Source organism: Mirounga leonina, unplaced genomic scaffold (assembly GCF_011800145.1).
Source record: "Mirounga leonina isolate KUSES-001 unplaced genomic scaffold, KU_Mleo_1.0 Mir_174, whole genome shotgun sequence".
Classification (NCBI taxonomy): Eukaryota; Metazoa; Chordata; class Mammalia; order Carnivora; family Phocidae; genus Mirounga; species Mirounga leonina.
The window spans coordinates 12,083,726-12,104,738 of NW_023270451.1; the positions used below are offsets into that span (position 1 = coordinate 12,083,726).

The 21,013-nt window shown below is 36.5% G+C and overlaps 1 protein-coding gene across 1 annotated transcript in view; it reads right to left on the minus strand.

Annotated features, from left to right (window-relative positions):
• Positions 1–21,013, minus strand: part of SEMA3E (semaphorin 3E) — a 244,295-nt gene that overhangs the window by 92,432 nt on the left and 130,850 nt on the right. The window contains exon 2 of the mRNA XM_035020473.1: positions 16,064–16,224. Coding sequence (XP_034876364.1) covers positions 16,064–16,224 — 161 coding nt within the window. The remainder of the gene's footprint in view (positions 1–16,063; positions 16,225–21,013) is intronic.

Sequence of the window (21,013 nt, forward strand, 5' to 3'; positions counted from 1 at the left end):
AATCAATACACCTTTATCACATTATTTGTAAAGTCCATCCACAGTAAAATTTGAGAGATAAGCTTCACTGATGTGAAACTGCTGTAAATAGTGGCAAAGGAACGAGACAAGTAACCATATTCAGTTTAATCAGGGAGAAATTCTGTAGGATGTTAACAAAAATCTAGGCTTTGAAAGACTGGTGGGATTTCTGAAGACAGACAGAGGGTCTCAACCAGATCGCTTTGAAAGGATGGGAGAGATGCAGAAGATTAAATTATGAACACTTACTAAAGTCGAATACATAGCAGCTCTCCAAAGAACCATGTCATTATAGATTTACTCAGTTTTGTTGTTGTTTTCATTTGGTTTTTTAACAACACTTAACGGGCTCAGGATGGCATTCAAATGTTCGTTCATGTGAAAAAAGATGAAAGAGCAAGACCTCATGAAAATGGAGTTATTTTAAAGCCATCACGTACAACTCTCCTGCCGAGATAGCAAGGGAAATTATTCTCATTTGTTGTGAAAGTCAGGATGTATTCTGGTTCTGCTCCAGAGTTTAGCATCAACAAATACCCATCAAATTAAGCTATTTGTTCTGCACAAAATATTTTTAAAAGGCAGTTAAACAACAGGGTGTAACGCTACTTCCAAATTTTCTGTTCCAAAAAAGTATAAAAAGCAAAAGGTTAAATACACATCATTTCATCATAATACTCCTATAATACAATTTAATTGTTCCAATGCACATTTCTGGCCAATTTACTATTCTTGCATATCTCAAAGGAGAAAAATAAAATAAAATAGAAATTAAATTACAAAGCCATTTTTTCTGGACTCCCCAGTGAGTCTCATAATTATGCTATGATAAAGGATTTAACAACTTACTGTTACAAGATGTTATAACACTGAGAGATTTGGGGAAGCGAAAACAAATCCAAGAAAAAGAAATAATTTAACTGTCCAAAAAAAGACTTCCATTTATAGGGGCGCCTGGGTGGCTCAGTCGTTACGCGTCTGCCTTCGGGTCAGGTCATGATCCCAGGGTCCTGGGATCGAGCCCCGCATCGGGCTCCCTGCTCCGCGGGAAGCCTGCTTCTCCCTCTCCCACTCCCCCTGCTTGTGTTCCCCCTCTCGCTGTGTCTCTCTCTGTCAAATAAATAAAATCTTTAAAAAAAAAAAAAGATTTCCATTTATAAATAAATAAATAAGTAATCAATCCAGTAAATCTCTCTTCATGGAATATATTTAACTACCTTAGACACTATTATAATTTCAGCTACTATATTCTCTTTCTAACTCTATTATTCTAATAAAAATGTTTATTTATGTTTTAGTTTTACTTTCTACATTTTACATCTACGTACAGTACCAGTGTCCATTAGTGTATATTTAAACTATTTGTCCTATAAATATCATGAAAATATATTTTGAGTATAACACATTAGGAGAGTCCTAATGGTTTATAAATGGTAGTCTTTAACCTAACATATAATCATTTCGTGTTTATGCTTTTATACTTAATTATAATGACTCATTATTCAAGTAGTTTATATGCCAGAATTATAATCTTTTGAACTATAAACAAGATTTGTATTTGAAATGTTTATATGCCAAAGCATTTGAACTAGGACAATATTATTACTACAAGAACATTATTGGCCTGATGCATGCCCTTTTTAATGCGTGAAATTTACTCAACTGCTAACATTAATGTGAAGTACCACCTGCTATTTATAAGCAAATTATATTTTAATGACTTTTTCCACTCAGTAAAAAAATTAAATTCTAAAATACAAGAATTTCTTTTACTTTTGATGCAATAAAGTTGAATAAATGGGAAAAATATAAATACTTTCAAAACAGAAATGTCTGAAAGAGCGGTATGTACAGATATCCAAATTAACTAGTGTAATGTTAACCTAAAATAATAATGGAGAGAGTAATTTTAGGAAAAAAGCCTGATTTAGAAACTTAGAGAAAAACTATGGATGACTGGTAAATTCAAAGTTTATTACTAATATGAGATAGTCTATGAAGTTCCGTAAAATATGGGACTTAAATAAATATACCTACTTTTGATTTCTTTGGGAAATGGAAAAAGAGAGAAGAATATTTTATACTTCAAACTAGTATTGCTATCTATCTCCCAGGGAGAATTTTTGCCTTGTTTTTCAGGAAATGCCAATAACCCTCACATAAGCACAGATGGCAAGGCACTATAAAGACTGGCCACAGCCAAGCCAATCTCTTACCATGGTTGAATACTGGAGTCAGTGGGGCTCTCAATCTTTGCCATAAGTAAACAAGTGGGGAACAGCTCCTTCTTATACTAGTCAGTAGTTTTCTCCATTCCTATCATCAACAACTAACTATTCCACTAGTTCTTCACCATTACTAAATAAAATGCAGTCATGCTAAGGGAATAAGAACCAAGGGGAAAGAAACACCACCTAACAAAAGGCAGGGCTAATGGTAGAGTGAAGACCGGCTGGGAGACATGAAGTCCACACCAAAGCAGTCACCTGCTTCTCAGTGCGGTGACACAGGGAAAGAGCATAGGATTCTCAGACAGAAAGACCTGGTTTTCAATTCCACCTACTACTTACTGGCTTCATGGCTCCATTTTGCTCTTCCTTCCATTTATCCAACATACTACTGCTAAAGTAATCATGCTAACTACAATTCTAGTTACAGTATGCACATATTCAGAATCTCCCACCAGCCCATGCATTGCCTCGATTAAGTTTCAATAGCACAGCAGTCAATATTCTCCATGATCTGGTCCCAACCACATTTCCATCCTTAACTCTCACTCTGTACCCTGTTCGCACCACTCACATCCCCCACACTCTACCTGTCTACTTCGGATATTAGTCATTATTTTAAACTGCTCTAAAATTTCTGTTCTTTCCTCTACTCATTCTGTTCCCATCACCAATCTGTACAAATTGAAATTTCAAGTATCATTAAAAGTCCAAGTCAAATTATATCTCCTTCAGGAACCCCCACCTACCAGCTTTCAGATTCTTTCTTAGCATTGTAGACATTTATCAGTTTTATTTTAATTGCGCTATATATGGCAAATGTGTATGCATGTATCTTCTCCATTATATTACAGATATTTTAGGGTACAGGCTGTTTTGTTCATTTCTTCATTCTTCATATCTCCATGTATGTTTCTAAAATCTAGTTCAATAGCCCTAAAAATACATAGGACTCTTTCATCTTACTTAGATATGGCAGTACGTTACAACTGTGTGCTGATTCCATGTCTAGTTTAGACAGTAATCATGGTAGGAAGTATGTAGATGGCACTTACTACGTTCTAGGGACCATTCTAGGCATTTAAAAATTCAATGAAACCTCTCAAAAGCTGTGAGGTAAGTACTATAGTCCCCTCTCTCTCACAGACAAGACAACTGAGGAACAGGGATGTGGAGTAAGTTGCCCAAGATCACTCATCTCCTAAGTGGCAGGCCAGACATGGGAGTCCATGCAGTCTGGCTATGTATTCTGTGTTATTCTGGGTTCTTTCTTATTACATTCTGCTACGTTTTAAGAAACATTGTACTATTTATGAATTAAGACAGTTAAAATGAAGTAAAAACTAAAATTAATATGTTGGCTATTTTTATTTTCAAAAAAACTTAACTGTGGTCAGCTGAACCTCATTCTAGAAATAAAACATTGATCAGAAAAAATAAGGGCACACTTTCAACCAACAAAGAAACACAAACACATATACCATATCTAATACTTCCTTAGTGGTAAATTTAAATAAATGTGATAAATGCAAATGAGGAAATAAATTTTTCTCATGGAACATAAAAAATAGTACAAAATGTTTTCAATAATTCTTAGATGCTATATGAAGAAATTTACCTTTTGTAATATCAAGAGGGATTTTTATTTTTGATTATTACTAGTTTTAGTTTACTAATGAATATTATCATTACTCATCATTTTGAAAGGATATACATTATTAGAATGTTTTAAAGTCACATGAAAAGTTTTTTTTAATCCTGTTTTAAAAGACTGAATTACAGGGGCGCCTGGGTGGCTCAGTTGGTTAAGCGACTGCCTTCGGCTCAGGTCATGATCCTGGAGTCCCGGGATCAAGTCCCGCATCGGGCTCCCTGCTCGGCAGGGAGTCTGCTTCTCCCTCTGACCCTCCCCCTCTCATGTGCTTTCTCTCTCTCATTCTCTCTCTCTCAAATAAATAAATAAAATCTTAAAAAAAAAAAAAAGACTGAATTACTAAATAATTGTGTAAATACTGTGTTGGCTTTTCAATGCTAAGAAAATACCAGCATGCCATCAAAAGGAATGAAATCTTGCCATTTGCAATGACGTGGATGGAACTGGAGGGTATTACGCTGAGCAAAATAAGTCAATCAGAGAAAGACATGTATCATATGATCTCACTGATATGGGGAATTCTTAACCTCAGGAAACAAACTGAGGGTTGCTGGAGTGGTGGGGGGTGGGAGGGATGGGGTGGCTGGGTGATAGACATTGAGGAGGGTATGTGCTATGGTGAGCGCTGTGAATTGTGTAGGACTGTTGAATCACAGACCTGTACTTCTGAAACAAATAATACATTATTTGTTAAAAAAAAGAAGAAGAAGAAGAAGAAGAAGATAGCAGGAAGGGAAGAATGAAGGGGGAGAAATCGGAGGGGGAGACAAACCATGAGAGACTATGGACTCTGAGAAACAAACTGAGGGTTCTACAGGGGAGGGGGGTGGGAGGATGGTTTAGCCTGGTGATGGGTAATAAAGAGGGCACGTTCTGCATGGAGCACTGGGTGTTATATGCAAACAATGAATCATGGAACACTACATCAAAAACTAATAATGTAATGTATGGTGATTAACATAACATAATAAAATAAAATTAAAAAAAAAAAAAGAAAATACCAGCATGTTTTGTAGCTATTTCTTTTTTTCCCCTTTCCTGAGCATATTTTTGATATACCTAACATATTCAGAGTTTTCTTTTTCTTTTTTTTTTAGGATTTTATGTATTTGACAGAGAGAGACATAGCGAGAGAGGGAACATAAGCAGGGAGAGTGGGAGAAGGAGAAGCAGGCTCCCCGCAGAGCAGGGAGCCCGATGCGGGACTCGATCCCAGGACCCTGGGATCATGACCTGAGCCGAAGGCAGATGCTTAACGACTGAGCCACCCAGGTGCCTCTATTCAGAGTTTTCTATGAATTCTATGAATTCTATGAATTTCTATGAACTCAAAAAAACTTACCTCATTAATTTTCCATGTATCTATTTAAATCCTCTTAGACTTAAGTCCAATTAAATTATACCAGTCATTAAACTTTAAAAAACTCTGCATCACATAAAAATAAAATTTAATTCTGCTGAGTGTAAAGCTGCTAACCTGAAAATTTAATAACAACATAATAAACTGTCATTATCTCTTCTGGCTACATCTTGACTTTACAAGAGGTATAACGAATTGGGGTGGAAGGTGTGAGGAGAAACATATACATTCCTTTTCAAATTATCTAGATTGGAAGTGCTTCCTCAATACAAAACTGTAATTTCATTTTTTATTATTTTTTAAGATTTTATTTATTTATTTGACAGAGACAGCGAGAGAGGGAACACAAGCAGGGGGAGTGGGAGAGGGAGAAGCAGGCTTCCCGCGGAGCAGGGAGCCCGATGTGGGGCTCGATCCCAGGACCCTGGGATCATGACCGAGCCTAAGGCAGACGCTTAATGACTGAGCCCCACAAAACTGTGATTTTAAAATTAAGTAGTAAATAAAAGAAAATTTAATGAGGAATGTTTTAACAGATGAAAAACAAAAGCCATTTTAAACATGAAGAGCCCTGAATTTCCATGGTTAGAGCCCTATCCCAATTTAGAGACTATGGGATTTTATCACAAACAAATGCTTTTTAAAAGTGAGATACAGATCCAGGCTATATCTACAGGAATTCAAGTGAAAAGTGTCTGCCAGGATGCTTTGTCCTTCCCTTTCCACATTTTCTATTCATACTAATGTCTTGATCTTGTCATATTATGATCAGAAAATTGCAAAATGTTTTAACTTTTTCACTCAAATAATGTCTTCCTCCAACTTTTTTTTTTTTTACACACCAAAGGCTTTAGAGAAAGATAAAAAGGAAAAACAAATTTTATTTCTCAGAAAGTTCCAGGTGAAATCAGAGTTTAATCTAAGAAGTCTCACATTATCTGTGGATTTTAGAGATCTTGAAGGCACCAATTTGCAGAAGCTACCCTCTTGTGGCAGGTGTGGGTTTCTCATAAAATAAAATAAAAACATAAGATAAAACAAATGGAATTACAAAATTGAAATTTTCACAGTGAATAGAAGGATTTAACATCTGGATTGACTTTTCTGAGTGTAAGTCAAAGGTCTTTTATGTATGTAATACAGATGCAACAGAGCAGAATTTCAGTGCAAAAGACTATTATTACATAGTCTGGGAAATTCTATGAGCTAAATAATTCATAAAGCAAAACCAGTATCTAAAAAGACTAATATATAGAGTAAGTCTGTTAAATGGTAAGTTCTTATCTATTTCAAAATTGCAGTCTTACCTGTGTGTACTCATAAAAGTTCTGATTATTATACATAAAATGATTATTTGGCATCACATATAGGACCACTATTTCCTAAGGCTAACAGGGACACATAATGCTTTGGTATTTCACAATCTTGGATGCACATTACAATCACCTGGGGGGGGGGGGTTTAAGTTCCCCGCTTCAGTCCAGGGGAGGGAAGGCACGCATCATGGCACAGATATTATTTACAAGGTCCTCAGGTGTTATTAATGTGCAGCCAAAATAAAAACTACTGCCACACTGTAAAACAGGATCCTATCTTGTTTGCCAGTGGGGAAGTGTGTAGGTGGTTGGTGGGGGTAGGGGTGGGGGCAGAAGGCAGACAAAATTAACCTAAAAGAAATTAGAGAATAATTAGTTTCAAAGTGTTTCTGGCAATAAGTACAATGAGAATTGCAAGAGAGCAGACAATGAAGAGAACATATTTATTGGATGATGTTAGGATTCACAATAGACACAGTTTCATTCTTTCATTATCTGTGTTGAGTGCCTACAACTTCAAACATGAATATAACACAGTACTTATTCTAAAGGGAGCTATCTTATAAAGTAGACTGGCAAGTAAACAGCCAATTTAATATGAGAATCAAAAATCAGACCAAAGATTAAGAAAGGGCTGGGGGAACCTTCTCCCAATCTAGTTTAGAAGAGAAAGGAAGTAGCTTTAAAAAAAAAAAAAAAAGTGAGTATGTTTGAAGGCCAGTCCAGGGGAGTAGAGTGTGTAACAATAAGGACATATTAAAGAGCAAACAGAAGTGCTCAACATCACTCATCATCATCATGCCACAATGAATATAATCTCACAACTGTTAAAATGGCTGTTATCAAAAAATCAAAATATAAATGTTGGTGAAGATGTGGAGAAGAGGAAACCCTTCTGCAATGCTGGTGGAAATGTCAACTGATATAGTCACTATGGAAAACGGCAGGGAAATTCCTCAAAAAATTAAATCTAGAATGACCATATGATCTAGCAAGTCCACTTCTAGTTGTATATCCAAAGGAAATCAATAGAGAATCTCAAAGAGCTATCTGCATTCTCATGTAGCATTATTCACAAGAGCCAAGAAATAAAACCAACTTAAGCGTCTGTCAATGGATGAATGGATAAAGAAGATGTGGTGTACATATATACAGCGGAATATTATTTGGCCATGAGGTAAAAGGAAATCCTGTCATTTGCAACAACATGGATGGACCCTGGGAGCATTATGCTGAGTGAAATAAGTCAGACAAAAAAAAGACAAATACTGTGTGGTATCACTTCTATGTAGAATCTAAAAAAGTCAAATTCATAGAAACAGAGAGTAGAATAGTGGTTGCCAGAAAGGGAGGTGGAGGGATGGAGATGGGAAGATGTTAATCAAAGGGTATAAACTCCCAGTTATAACATAAGTTCTGGGGACCTAACATACAGCATGATGATGATGATGAATACTGTATCATATACAAAAGTTGTTAAGACAGTAAATCTTAAATGTTCTCACTACAAAAAAAGAAATGGTAACCACGTGACATGATGGATATGGTGGCAATCATTTTGCAATATATAAATTTATCCAATCAACATGTTATACACCTTATACTTACACAATGCTATATGTCATTATAGTTCAATAAAGCTGGAAAAAGTGACAACAGAAGTGATCTGTTAGCAATGTGCTGATGTAGACAAGTGGAGGTGAGACGAAGAAGGTAGATGAAAGTAGAACATAAGGATCTGTAACTTTGCAAAAATGAGAAATTTCAGTTAATTTTTACTAAAATTTTTTAGAATGTTTTATAAGATGAAAATTATGGAGCAAAAGTTGTTAACTATGGCCTGAAAAAAGAATTCAGGAAACCCACCAGCTTCGATTGAAAAAAATCACATCATTATTTATTTGCATAATCTCCAACTAAAATTGAGCACCTCTATCATATAAATGCAAGAAATAAATTACAGTAGTATTAATATCCATGCCTTAATAACCAAGAGAAATACCTGATATTTTATTTTATTCTTTTAAAGATTTATTTATTTTAGAGAGAAAGAGAGCTTGCACGCATGTATGGGAGGAGGGGCAGAGAGAGAGAATCTCTAGCAGACTCCCCAGTGAGCGTGGAGCCCATCACAGGGCTCAGTCTAATGATCCCGAGATCATTACCTGAGCTGAAGCCAAGAGTTGGACGCTTAACCGACTGAGTTACCCAGGAGCCCCAAGAAATAATAGATGTCTTAATATTACTTTAGAGTTGTTATAGGTATCTCAAAATATTATTAACATTCATCGTTACTTTGAAATTACAGTACTGAAAAGAGCAGTTGCTAGGTCTTATTATTTAATATACTAATTAAGAAGCTACATGTTTTCATACTATGAATTATTATTCTTGTAGTGTGACAGCTTTATTTCAATAGATTCATAATTAGATGACTTTTTTCCATATTTTACTTAGTAATCCTACATAATGATTTAATACATTTAAGGGTCCATGGACTTCACCAGACTGCCAAATAGAGCCATGACACACAAAAAAATTTAAGACACCCTATACAAAACTGTATTTGTTGCTGATTTTACAGAAAGAGAGGCAATGAATATAGAAAAGATAAAAGATAACCAATCCTTAAGAAAAGTCAACAGGGTGGGATACAGAGCATGGGTAGAAAGAATGGCACTTTGTGAAAGGATAAAGAGCCCCCACTCCCCCCAACACACACACACACACACACACACACACACTGTAACAGGAGGGAGGGAGAAAAGTCACACAGAAGTAGTAGGCTTGGTGATAGGAGAGAGAGGATCCACCTGTTTGATAGTTTCTATTTTCTACTAAAGTTAAAAATTAAGATTAGTCATCTTCCCTGAGGAGATCATCAGGGCTAATCCATTCTGAAACATCCCTACAGAATGACTGTAGGCCCCATGGGCAGCATGGACACTCCCTCACCCCAAGAGATCAGCCATCAGTAGCTGGACTCATATCCTCATAAAGCTCTGTGCAGCTCGCAATCTGACTCCGCCCTTCCAAACCATTCAAACATTTCCAATTAAATCATCTCAAATGCCGGCTCTGTCCTTAGCAAAATCCACTGTAACTGCCACCTCTTTTTCCAGTGTTCCTTGACCTCCCTGCTTTAATTAAACCCAGCTTGTCCCCTGAAACTTTTGTGAGAAACGGTGGTAGCTTTTTTATTCGAAACCCACATGTTAAGAAAGATATTTTAAGTGATTCTTCTTGCCTGTTTCTAATTAATTTTCACTCTAAATTCATCTACCCCACAATAATTTAAAACAAAATAGTAAACGTAAATCCCTTGCTGCTCTGAAGCTCATGTGGTCACAACCATACCATCGGCTATCCCTCCTCGTAGCCATCCGCCATCATCCTTTGTCACGCACTCCTCAGTAACGGAAAGATTCTTTCCACCTAGATTACTGCCTTTCTCTTCATAAGGATGAATCATCAGCTATCACCCTAGCCAACTGGTGCCCTACCCTCTGATCTTTCAATGATCTGCCCTTGAAATCAACCTCAGCCACACACTGTGATGTTGCTTCTCTAGCCCTCCACAGTCCACTATGCAAGCCACTAGCCACAACTGGCTATTGAGCCCTGAAATATGGCTAGTGGGAATTTTGTGTATGTGGCTCATCAAGTCTATCACTTCCCAGAAAATCTTTTCTTGACCCCCCCCTTATCTAATCCCAGCAACCCCTTTATGTTCGCCTCCCTAACCAGCTTTATTTTTCTCCATAACACTTATCACTATCTGCTATTATAGTATGGTATTTTTTTAAGTCAGTATTTTCTAATCTTTTACAAAGTATTATGTCCTGCTTCTGAAATAAATATTGGGTTATGAAAATTACAATCAAATAAGTAAAATTAAAAATAAATAAAAATGTTATTGTAGTTGCCAAGACAGTGAGGTATTGGGTGGGGATAAACAAATGAATCAACAGAAGACTGCTGAAAAATATGTGGATGAAACAGACCAACAGAAGAAGGTTTGGAGGGTGTGTGCATCACCAGGAACTCAAACACTGCTGGAGGGAATGGAACTTTGTATAACTACTTTCTTCTTTGGGGAAGTTTTAGGCATTATCTTGTATAGGTGAACATTGACTGTAATTAACCTATAAGCAGCAATATCCAGAATATATGCTTTGGAGGCATTCCTTCAGGAATGTGTATTAGGAGATAGTTACTATAGTAATCACAGAAACATCAATAAAGCAAAATCCTGGGTTCTATCCAATTGTCCTTTGATAGGTAATGGGTAAACTATGCTATATTCGTATGATGGAATGTATTACACACCGGTCAAAGTGACGAATAAGAGCTTATACATAGCTTCTAATGTGTGCAAAGCATACTTCTTGGTCCCTTACTTACATTAACTCAGTTCTGTCCTCAGAGAAGACTAACATTTCCTCTTTTACAAATGAGGAAACAGGCATAAAGGGGTTAAGGAATTTGCCAAGTGTTGCAAATGCAAAGCCAGAATTTGAACCTAGGAGTCTAATTCGTGGCCCTAATTCACTACTCCATTCTACAACAAAGGGACTATAACAATAAGGAAGATGACTGACTCTAAAAAGTAATAGTGGATAAAACAAAAGAACAACAAAAATAATCCCAGAAGACTGCAATATACTATTGTACATCATTTTTACAAAGCTCAAAACAAGTAACTCTAAATAATATACTATATAGGAAAACATTTATTATAATAGGTTTTAAAATAAAAACAAAAAACAGACATAAAATACAGGGTAGTAATCACTTGTATATAGCAGGAGGCATGAGGAGGGAAAGACGGGGAGGTAAAGATAGCTGCATCTAAAGTGGGATTGGTGATATTCTCGTTCTTGAGTTGGGGGGGGTTCACTGGTATTGATTTTATTATTATGCTTTCTAACATGTTTACATTATTTATATTCTTTTGTGTATCAGATACTACATTTCAAAAGATATTAAAAGCTAAGATATAAATACAATATGAGAAAATAGAGAAAATGGGCTTTGGCTACTCTCAAGGTACCTGATCTTAAGGGAAAAAGGAGGGAGTTGGGATCATATGAATATATACTTTAGGGGAAATTTTTCTATGGTGGGGTCTGGATCTTGCTCATAGAATGATGGACTAGACTTATTGGTTTGACCCCAGCAATTCTGCCTCCCAAGGGGTATCTGGTAATGTCCAGAGACTTTTAGATTGTCATGACTGGGGAGATGCATTCTGCTGACATCTATTACCTAGAAGCCAGAAGCCAGCTAAGCCAGGGACCCAGTCATGCACAGGACACCTCCCTCCCCAACTTAGACCTATTCATAATGTCAATAGTACTGATGATGAGAAACCCAGAGACAGATAAAACAAAGCAGGAGAGATTAAAAATATAGTAACAGGCATCAAAAAAAAAAAAAAATCGAGGGAACAAGGTACAGAAAAGATGGGAGGAAAGCCTGGCCCAGAGGCAGACACACTGCATCTTCAGAGCCTGGAAAGCACTGAGGCACCTTCATTCTCAAGTCCACTCCTTTAAACAGAAGGTGCATGAAGTAGACCTAGCTTTAATTCTGTTACTGAAAACAAACACAAAAGTTCTATTTGAAGTTTCATTGCTAATCACACTTTGTGGAACTGGGAAGGAAAAGTACAGAACAACACATGCAGGTGAGGAGAAGTTACCTCAGAGCCAGGGAAGCTTAAGCCTCAGGGCTCCTTGCTGGAACTTGGCCCTTTTGTGACCCAGGAAAGGACCTTAGCAATTTTGAAATTTATGTCTGAATAAGTATATTTCCTGAAGAAGTCACTAAACTGTATACACTTCAGGCCCCACAATATGAGGATTTACCCTTCAATGCAGCAAAGTCATTGAATTTATTAATTTGTGTAGCTACTTGCCTTGACATCCTTGCGAGACGGCACCCTAAAGCTTCAATGGCCATATACTATTCTATTTAGTTCCCTAAGATGCAGTTCATGAAACCCTACCACTCTCCTTGTTCCTTATACAGTCTTCACAGGTCATTTCCCCAGTCTTTCCAGCATTATAGGCCTAGGGATACAATTAGGGCAAAACAGTAAAGGAGAATAAGTAGGTGATTCAATTTCCTCTACTCTAAAAGGGGAATCACGTTAATGTGGGAAGCTGATACCTCTTGGTCTTAGTTCGGAAACAATAGCTGAGGAAAATCATTAGGAGATTTTGTGTACATAAGAATCATCTAGAAAGCCTGCTGTAAATGTGGATTCCAGGGACCAACTCCATATGGGTTACATCCTGACCCAAGGATAACAATTTAAAAACCACTTCCTTAATGCAAAAATTCTTAATCTTCCAGGTATCCCATCCCTTGAAGGATCTTTCCATATTCATCTATTTAAAGTTTTAATATAGGGATTTATTAGTTTATTAAGGCTGTGGTATAACAAAATACCATGGACTGGGTGGCATAAACAACAGAAATTTGTTTTATCATAGCTCTGGAGGCTGGAAGTCCAAGATCAAGGTGTTGGCAAGACTGGTTCTTTCTGAGGCCTCTCTTCTTGGCTTGTAGATGGCTACCTTCTTGCTGTGACTCACACATCCATGATGTGTCTTTGTGTGACCGAATTTCCTCTTTTTACAAGGATACCATTCAGATTGGGTTAGGGCCCACCCTAATGGCCTCATTTTAACTTCATCATCTCTTTAAAGGTCTTATTTCCAAATACAGTCATACTTGAGGTACTGGGGGTTAGGGCTTAAACATATGGATTTTGGGCGACATTCAGTCCATAATAGAGATTGTTCTCTGGATCCGACACTTAGGATCCCTAGCTGAGATATTCCTTCACAGAAAATCGGAGAATGGAGATGATGTAACTGAGAGAAAAAGAAGACAGCCATATGGTGAACATCACAGTTAGTGGGGGAAAGACCATCCGCGCAGAGAGAGAGGAAAAACCACTGAATTTGGAAGGAGGAGGTCATAGATGATCTTAGAGACTTGTGTGTATGTACGTGTGAGTGTGTATATAATATAAATGCTATATATCTGTTACATATATAAAGATATATGTCTTTTAAGAACTATTGAGAAAACATACTTAAAAAGGATAGTAAAAAGGAAAGACTGTGCTTTTGCTCCCTCTCGCAACTACTAAAATGATAGTAAAGGACATAATCCAAAAAGGACAAGACAGAACTTGAGTGGAGAAGCCAAAGAAATGTCAGCAACATTTTGGAAGTTCTATGACATATGGAAAAGTGTTGAATGGCTTTGCACACTAGAAAAACTGAAATCTAAATGCTTACAAGGTGAAGGAAGCCAATAAGCAAGCTGATTCATGAGAAAGAACTTTAGAAATTCTCAGGAATTGGAAGTCTACTGTCCCTTGGAGAACAGGAATCGGATAGGTGTCGGTGAAATCAGGAGAAATGGTCCAAAGTTTGTACAATAAACAGGCCAGAAAGTTGAGGGAAAGAGAATCAAGAAGAAAATGGAAAGAAGAAAAAACATTTAAAAAATATTTTCCAGAGCTGAAGGCCCTGAGGTCTCCTGTAGAAGGCCCAATGTGGATGAAAACATATCAACTCTAAGAGAAATTTGAGAAAAAATTTAAAACACAGAGTTACTTGGAGTTAAGATTAGGGGGATATGGTGGCAGGAAACAGGTTATGTATAAAACTTTGAAATTAGAAAGGCATCAACTTCTCAATAGCTGTACTGAAAATCTTTTTTTTTTTTTTTTTAAAGATTTTATTTATTTATTTGACAGAGAGACAGCGAGAGCAGGAACACAAGCAGGGGGAGTGGGAGAGGGAGAAGCAGGCTTCCCGTGGAGCAGGGAGCCCGATGTGGGGCTCGATCCCAGGACCCTGGGATCATAACCTGAGCCGAAGGCAGATGCTTAACGACTGAGCCACCCAGGCGCCCGTGTACTGAAAATCTTTAAGCAATAGAGCAATATCCTCAAAATTCTGAAGCAAATGATTTTCATTCCAGAATTTTATACTCATCTATCAATTATTATGTGAAGTCTGAATATTATTATTTTCAAACAAAAAACCTCAAAATTTTACTTTGGATCCTTCTTCAAGAAGCTACCAGAAGGCACATTCCACTAAAAGGTCATATAAACTCATCAAGAAAACTCTACAAGTGCGAGGTAGAGAGGATGCTCAAGGATAATGGTGAAATTCAACTCTAGGATGGTAAGAGAACCAGAGAGGTTATCTTTAATTTAAAACCAAAAACTTGGAACTGATGGAAACTGAGAAAAGGAGAGGAAGCTGGGTAGAGAGTTTGGTGTTTGGTGAAAAATGAGAGCAGGTAATATAAAAAATCTAAGCAAATAGAAAAAAAGAAGGGGATAATATTTAATCCCAGAGGGGGCAAAAAAAGAAGTGTGATCTATTTCCCTTATTACACTAATGTGAATGGTTGTTACTTAAATAAAAATTGTGCTATAGCTAAATTGAGAAGATGAAGGGACAGATAAGTGGGGGCTTCTCACGTACTACAGAGATATTTTAGCTATGGTACTGCAAGAAAAGAATGCTAAAATCCTCATCTTCCTTAATAGAAAGTCAACAGATAATGTCTAACATCAATGGTATCAAGAAAAAATAGTATACAAATGTTATTTAGAAAAATGGAGGTAAGAATCAGAAGAGTAACAAAAGAGTCGAAATAATTTTCTCTAGGGATTAGGAACTGGCAGAGATGAAAGGATGCTGGTTTTCATCATAAATTTTTTTAAGTGACCTTAAAAAAATATGGACATTGATCATTCTGACAAACATAAAAATAAATGTGTATCATAAAGAAAATGTATTATGTAATACATACATTTATGCCAAAAAGATACTATCATCTAAGTATTTCTGCATGTTTTAAGGTTGACTTGGGTCTGAAAAAAATGTAGCTCAACTCAACTCTGTATAAGCAGAGACTCTAAGTTCTATCTTTCTCATCACAGTCAACCTTTGCTTGAAAATGATGGGCACTTGCCTATTTTAATATACTTTAATCCACCACTATTTAAGGAGCATCCACCTGAATTAATGATATTACCAAGAGAACATTAGCTATAGCAAGGTTACACATCCATACTGCTTTAGGCTAGGGTTTTTGTAGAAATAATGCCTAGAGGGATTGCTGGTAAAACATGTTCCAAACCCAGGTCTCAGGACAGTGGGTGTGGTGATACGGGCCACCGTGCAAAGAGGAATGTCAGACATACCAATCCAAAGTCTTCTAGAAATACAGAGATCAGTGGTATGCTAGAAAAGTTCATTCTTGATACTTTATAACCTTTTTTTTATAAGGATTTCATTTTTCATGAAATGTTTTATTTCTTCCAATAAAATAATCACTCAGAATCAATAATCAAAAACTAATTCAAGTAACACCATGCAAGAAGTTATCTCCCTCATCCCTTTTTCTTTCCCTCTTGACACACAGTTTGATGTTTCCATACCTCTCGATAGCCACTGCTGATTTGTTCCAAGCTGAGAGAATACACAAGATCCTTGCCTCCTACAAAGAGTCTTTCCTGATATTCATCCAGCAGCATTGCATGGAGATCAAGAAACCCAAAAGGGCTATGAAAGACTGATGTTCGATTTAGGTCCAAGAGTTCTGAAATGCAAAAAAAATGTTTGCTAAACAAAAGACAAAATACAAATACCTTTATAACACTTTTATCATGGCTCAATTAACTACAGGATTCCAATAGGTATGACGACATTCATTTTATCACAAATACAAAGCCTTTAGAATTTATTACTCAAAAGATTAAAAATATGCAGTGCATTAACAATAGTGTATTGCATATTTGAAAGATGCTAAGAGAGTAGATCTTGAAAGTTCTCATCACAAGAACAAAAATTCTGTGTGATAAAATGGATGTTAACTCAATTTACTGTAGTAGTCTATTTCAAGATATGTACGTATATCATGTACATTTTAAATTTATTCAGTGCTCCATATTGATATGTCTGTTTCTTGATAAAACTAGAAAAACTAAAAAATTGTTTAACAAGTAAAAAAGTGTAACTGGGAATAAGTTTTAATGTGCACAAACTAAAATCTTTGTAAGTTTGTGAATCTAAAAACTTCAATATGTAAGGTAAATATCCTATTTTTTTTTTAAGATTTTATTTATTTATTTGTCAGTGAGAGAGAGAGAGCACAAGCAGGGGGAATGGCAGGCAGAGGAAGAGGTAGGGTTCCTGCTAAGCAAGGAGCCCAATGCTGGACTCCATCCCAGGATCATGACCTGAGCCGAAGGCAGACACTCAACTAACTGAGCCATCCAGGCATCCCAATATCCTGTGTTTTTAAATACAGAAAGAATTAACCTTCATGATCTTCATGTAAAGTGCTATGTGGAAAAGTCATTTTACTGTGAATTTTATATTTACTTCTCTGTGTTCAACAAAAATTCCAACTCTAGAAAAAATATTCCAAAAGTGTGTCCATTTAATTCCGCATGAACACCAACTCACACAAAAAATGTCTCCACTTAATATTGGTTTTGAAAGTCACATCCAAAATCAAAGCGTCCATGTCTGGAAACTCTCAGGTTGTTAATACAAAGAGGTAACGCATGATAGCATTCAGTTCAGCGGGGACAACTGATAAAGCTGGTGGGGATCTCTAAGAGGTTTCAGTTGATTTTTGGTTCGTGTTTATGTATTCATGCCCACAGCAGACATCACAAATGATGTTTCAACTAACATACATTTAAGCTTAGAAAGTCACAATCTGACACACCTCTCACGTGTATTTGTTTGTTTGTTTGTTGAAGGTATTTAACTGCATATGGCAGTTCAGGACATAAGCTTGGTAAGTGATGTATGAGAGCCTTCGATGATGGTAATACTGCCCCTAAGACTAGACCCTGCAAGCTGAAAAAGTCCCGAAGAGGCCCCTTTGGGAAACACTGACAAGTTCGAAGACAGCTTCATCTTACGAAAGTCAAAGCCTAATGCATCTGACAGAGAACAGGGAACACTGGTGACCAGACACTAAAATCCAGAGAGCAGGACGAAATGTGACCAATCTGTAGAGCACTGAGCTCACTCTGCTCCTGAGAACAGAGAGATGAAGGAGCTTTTCTCGCTCTGTTAAAAATGTATCTGGGGTGCCTCGGTGGCTCAGTCGGTTAAGCATCTGCCTTCAGCTCAGATTATGATTTCAGGGTCCTGGGATGGAGCCCTGTGTCCACTGAACCCTGTGTCAGGCTCCCTGCTCGGCGGGGAGTCTGCTTCTCTCTCTGCCCCTTCCCCTGCTCATGGTTGCTCTCTCTCTCTCAAATAAATAAAATCTTTAAAAAAATGTATTCATGGTCTATATCTCTACTCTGAAACTGTAGATGTCCAAAATTCTGTGGAGTAGGGCGAAGTTTAAACCCTTAGTTTAATACACCTGAAATTAATGTAACATTGGGTGTCAACTATACTCAAATAAAAAAATTAAAACCCTTTAGTTTAAAATAAGAAATATTGCTAAAATCAAAGTATCTCTTATAAAGGTAAAACTAATGATACTGAGTCATTAGACTCTTCACCTAAAGAATCTGAAAACAAGTTTTGAGGGAGGGATGAAAGAATAATGTGTTTTATTTGGGGAGGAGGAAAGAGGAATGATCAGGGGTTCTGAATCCTGGAAGACAAATTTTTCCCATTTAGCAATTTTGTCAAGGTAAAATCATGTCACTTTTCCTTCCTTCCTAGGCATCCACTAAGAGCAAGAGATGTACATTTTAGGGATTTGATACCATAACAAAAATATGGATCAACACTGTCTATTGCCATTACACCTTGCCTTTACATATGATCACTTATAGTTTTATATCAGGGCTGTTAAATGGACTCTTTTCCAGAAAATGTTCCCCAGTTATTCCAATAGGTTGCTAAAACTCTCCAAGTTTTATGCACAGTGAAATCATTATCTGAAAGGATGCAATTAAAAAAGAATGGTTACACATTATCTAGAATTAACAGGCCTCTAAACCAAACACAGTAAGGTGCAGAGGTTGGGTGATTAAGTTTGCTGGAAAATGACAAAGTGATGAAAGGAATAAAATACGAGAGTATACCCTGAAGTGTTGCCACTGTGGAATGGTCTATGCCCATATTAAAAAGTCTGAATTCAAATGAGGCACTTCAGGAATCTGTTCCATCTAGAGATCACCTTACTTATTTCCCAATGAGGTCATTGGGACCTCATTACCCCTGTATACATTATAGAGAGATAGACATTAACAGTTACTTGTTTGTTTTTATGACTTGTCAATTTCTGCTACGCTTACTATAATTCTAATAGTCTATAGGTGGTAGTTCCTATTTGTCTGTAATAATAGAGACTGATTACTGATGCATCAAGCTTATTTTATTCTGGTGTATCACCTTTTATTCTGACCCATCTGCCCATTTTGGTAGCCAGGTCTGTCCCATGAGATCACAAAAATACACTCATGCATCTATGGAAAAAGAGTTTGGAAAATGCAAAGAGAAAAAACTGAAAGTGCGTCCAATAAATGCAAATTTTTTTAAATGTTCATTTCTTATGGCCTTTACATTTATCTTTTTTTCCTCCCCACAACAGTGAACAACCACAGAGTAACCGTTTAAATTGCCACTGTCCTGGGGCACCTGGGTAACTCAGTCGGTTAAGCGCCCCACTATTGATTTATTGAGATCAAGCCCCGCCTTGGGCTCCACACTCAGTGTGGAGTCTGCTCGTCCCTCTCCCACCCCCTCTAACCCTTCCACTGCACTGCCTCTCTCTCTCTCTCCCTGTCTCTCTCTAAATTAAATAAATAAAACCTTTTAAAAAATAAATCACCACTGTCCTTTATTTTAGTGATAAACTCAGGTGCCCAGAAATTAAAATAACCACCCTATAGACATACATAATTACAATGAAGAATCACTCAAATTACCAAAAAAACATGAGAATTAAAGTACAGCAGGTGTGTATGTCATAACAAAAAAGTCCTGTAGACTGAGAATCTGAAGAGCCACATGCAAGTCTTGGCTTTGCCATTAATTACCTGTGTCACCTTGAACAACCATCTAGCCTCTTGGTTACACCAACTAACATTTCTATTGATGGTTTCCTTACATGTTAATCACCATTGCACATTCAAAAATCTTGTCATTGACTAAACTGCATTTCTAAAGTGGAGGTCATAAAAACATTGTAAAAAAACACACAGATATTTTAGAGTCTTCCAAAGCACAGCATAAAACCTGTGTTTTGGAAGTTTAACCAATGGAAGGACTATAATGAACAAGTGTAAATATCACATGTGCCATATTCAAGCTTGCCTAAAGGGAAGCAGTCAAATTATTTGACTTTTCATATATTTAAATGATTATAGGGTCTAAGAATACTTTTTTAAGTTATAAGGAACTTTGGATCTTATTTTATTTATGTTGCCTATTTTATTTATGCTGCCAAGGTATGTTTAGATACATTAAGTTGAATATCATAGACATGCCTTAGGCAGTAAGTCAATAAATTTCATTTCACTTATGAAGACACTTCCTAGAATAATTCCTAAAGTCACTTTACGTTTACAAACTTGTAAGACCCAATGAATAGACTACAGTTTCCTTTAAACATTTCCACAAAATGAGAGATTATTGAGTTGCTTCTGCAACTTTCCACTTTGACCATCACCATACAACACAATAGTGCCCAAAACAGATTCCTAAGAAGTCTGGGCTTGTAGCTAGATATATTATTTCAGAATCATGATACTGACCAAAATGTATCAAAGTGATGGTTTATATTTTTCTTGTCAATTTCCGCAGGCATAAATCCTGATTGTGATCCTTAATTTTCTCTAAGACCAAAACTGTCTTCTTAACTGTCTGTGATTCTCCAATATCCTTGACTTTAAGTCAAAAAAGGTTAAAAGTATCCATTATGAGTAAATTCTATAATAGAAACATTTTTTAAAGGCTATACATAGTAATACTTCAATACTAACTCCAATTTCCTACTCTTATTTAACTTTCCTCTTCCCAGAACGGATCCGAGATGACTTATACAAATACCTTCAATTGAACGAACAAATACAATGCTAGGGTTATCAAGATGATAAAGGGAAAAATAAGGAAAATAAGATAAGATTGGAATTAATTTTATTAGCTGAAAGTCACTCTTTAATATCCTTATGTATTGTTGAAGTGAATACCAAAATTGACCCCAGACTTCCTAAAATTCAAAGTAAAAGTCACTATAACACAATAGAAAAACTGTGTCAGTTGCTTAGGAACAACGCTTGTTGTGATGGCTAATTTTATAGATCAATTTGACTAGATCAGGATTGCTTAAATATTTGGCTAAACATTATTTCTGGGTATATCTGTTAAGGTGTTTCTGGATGAGATTAGCATTTAATTGATGCACC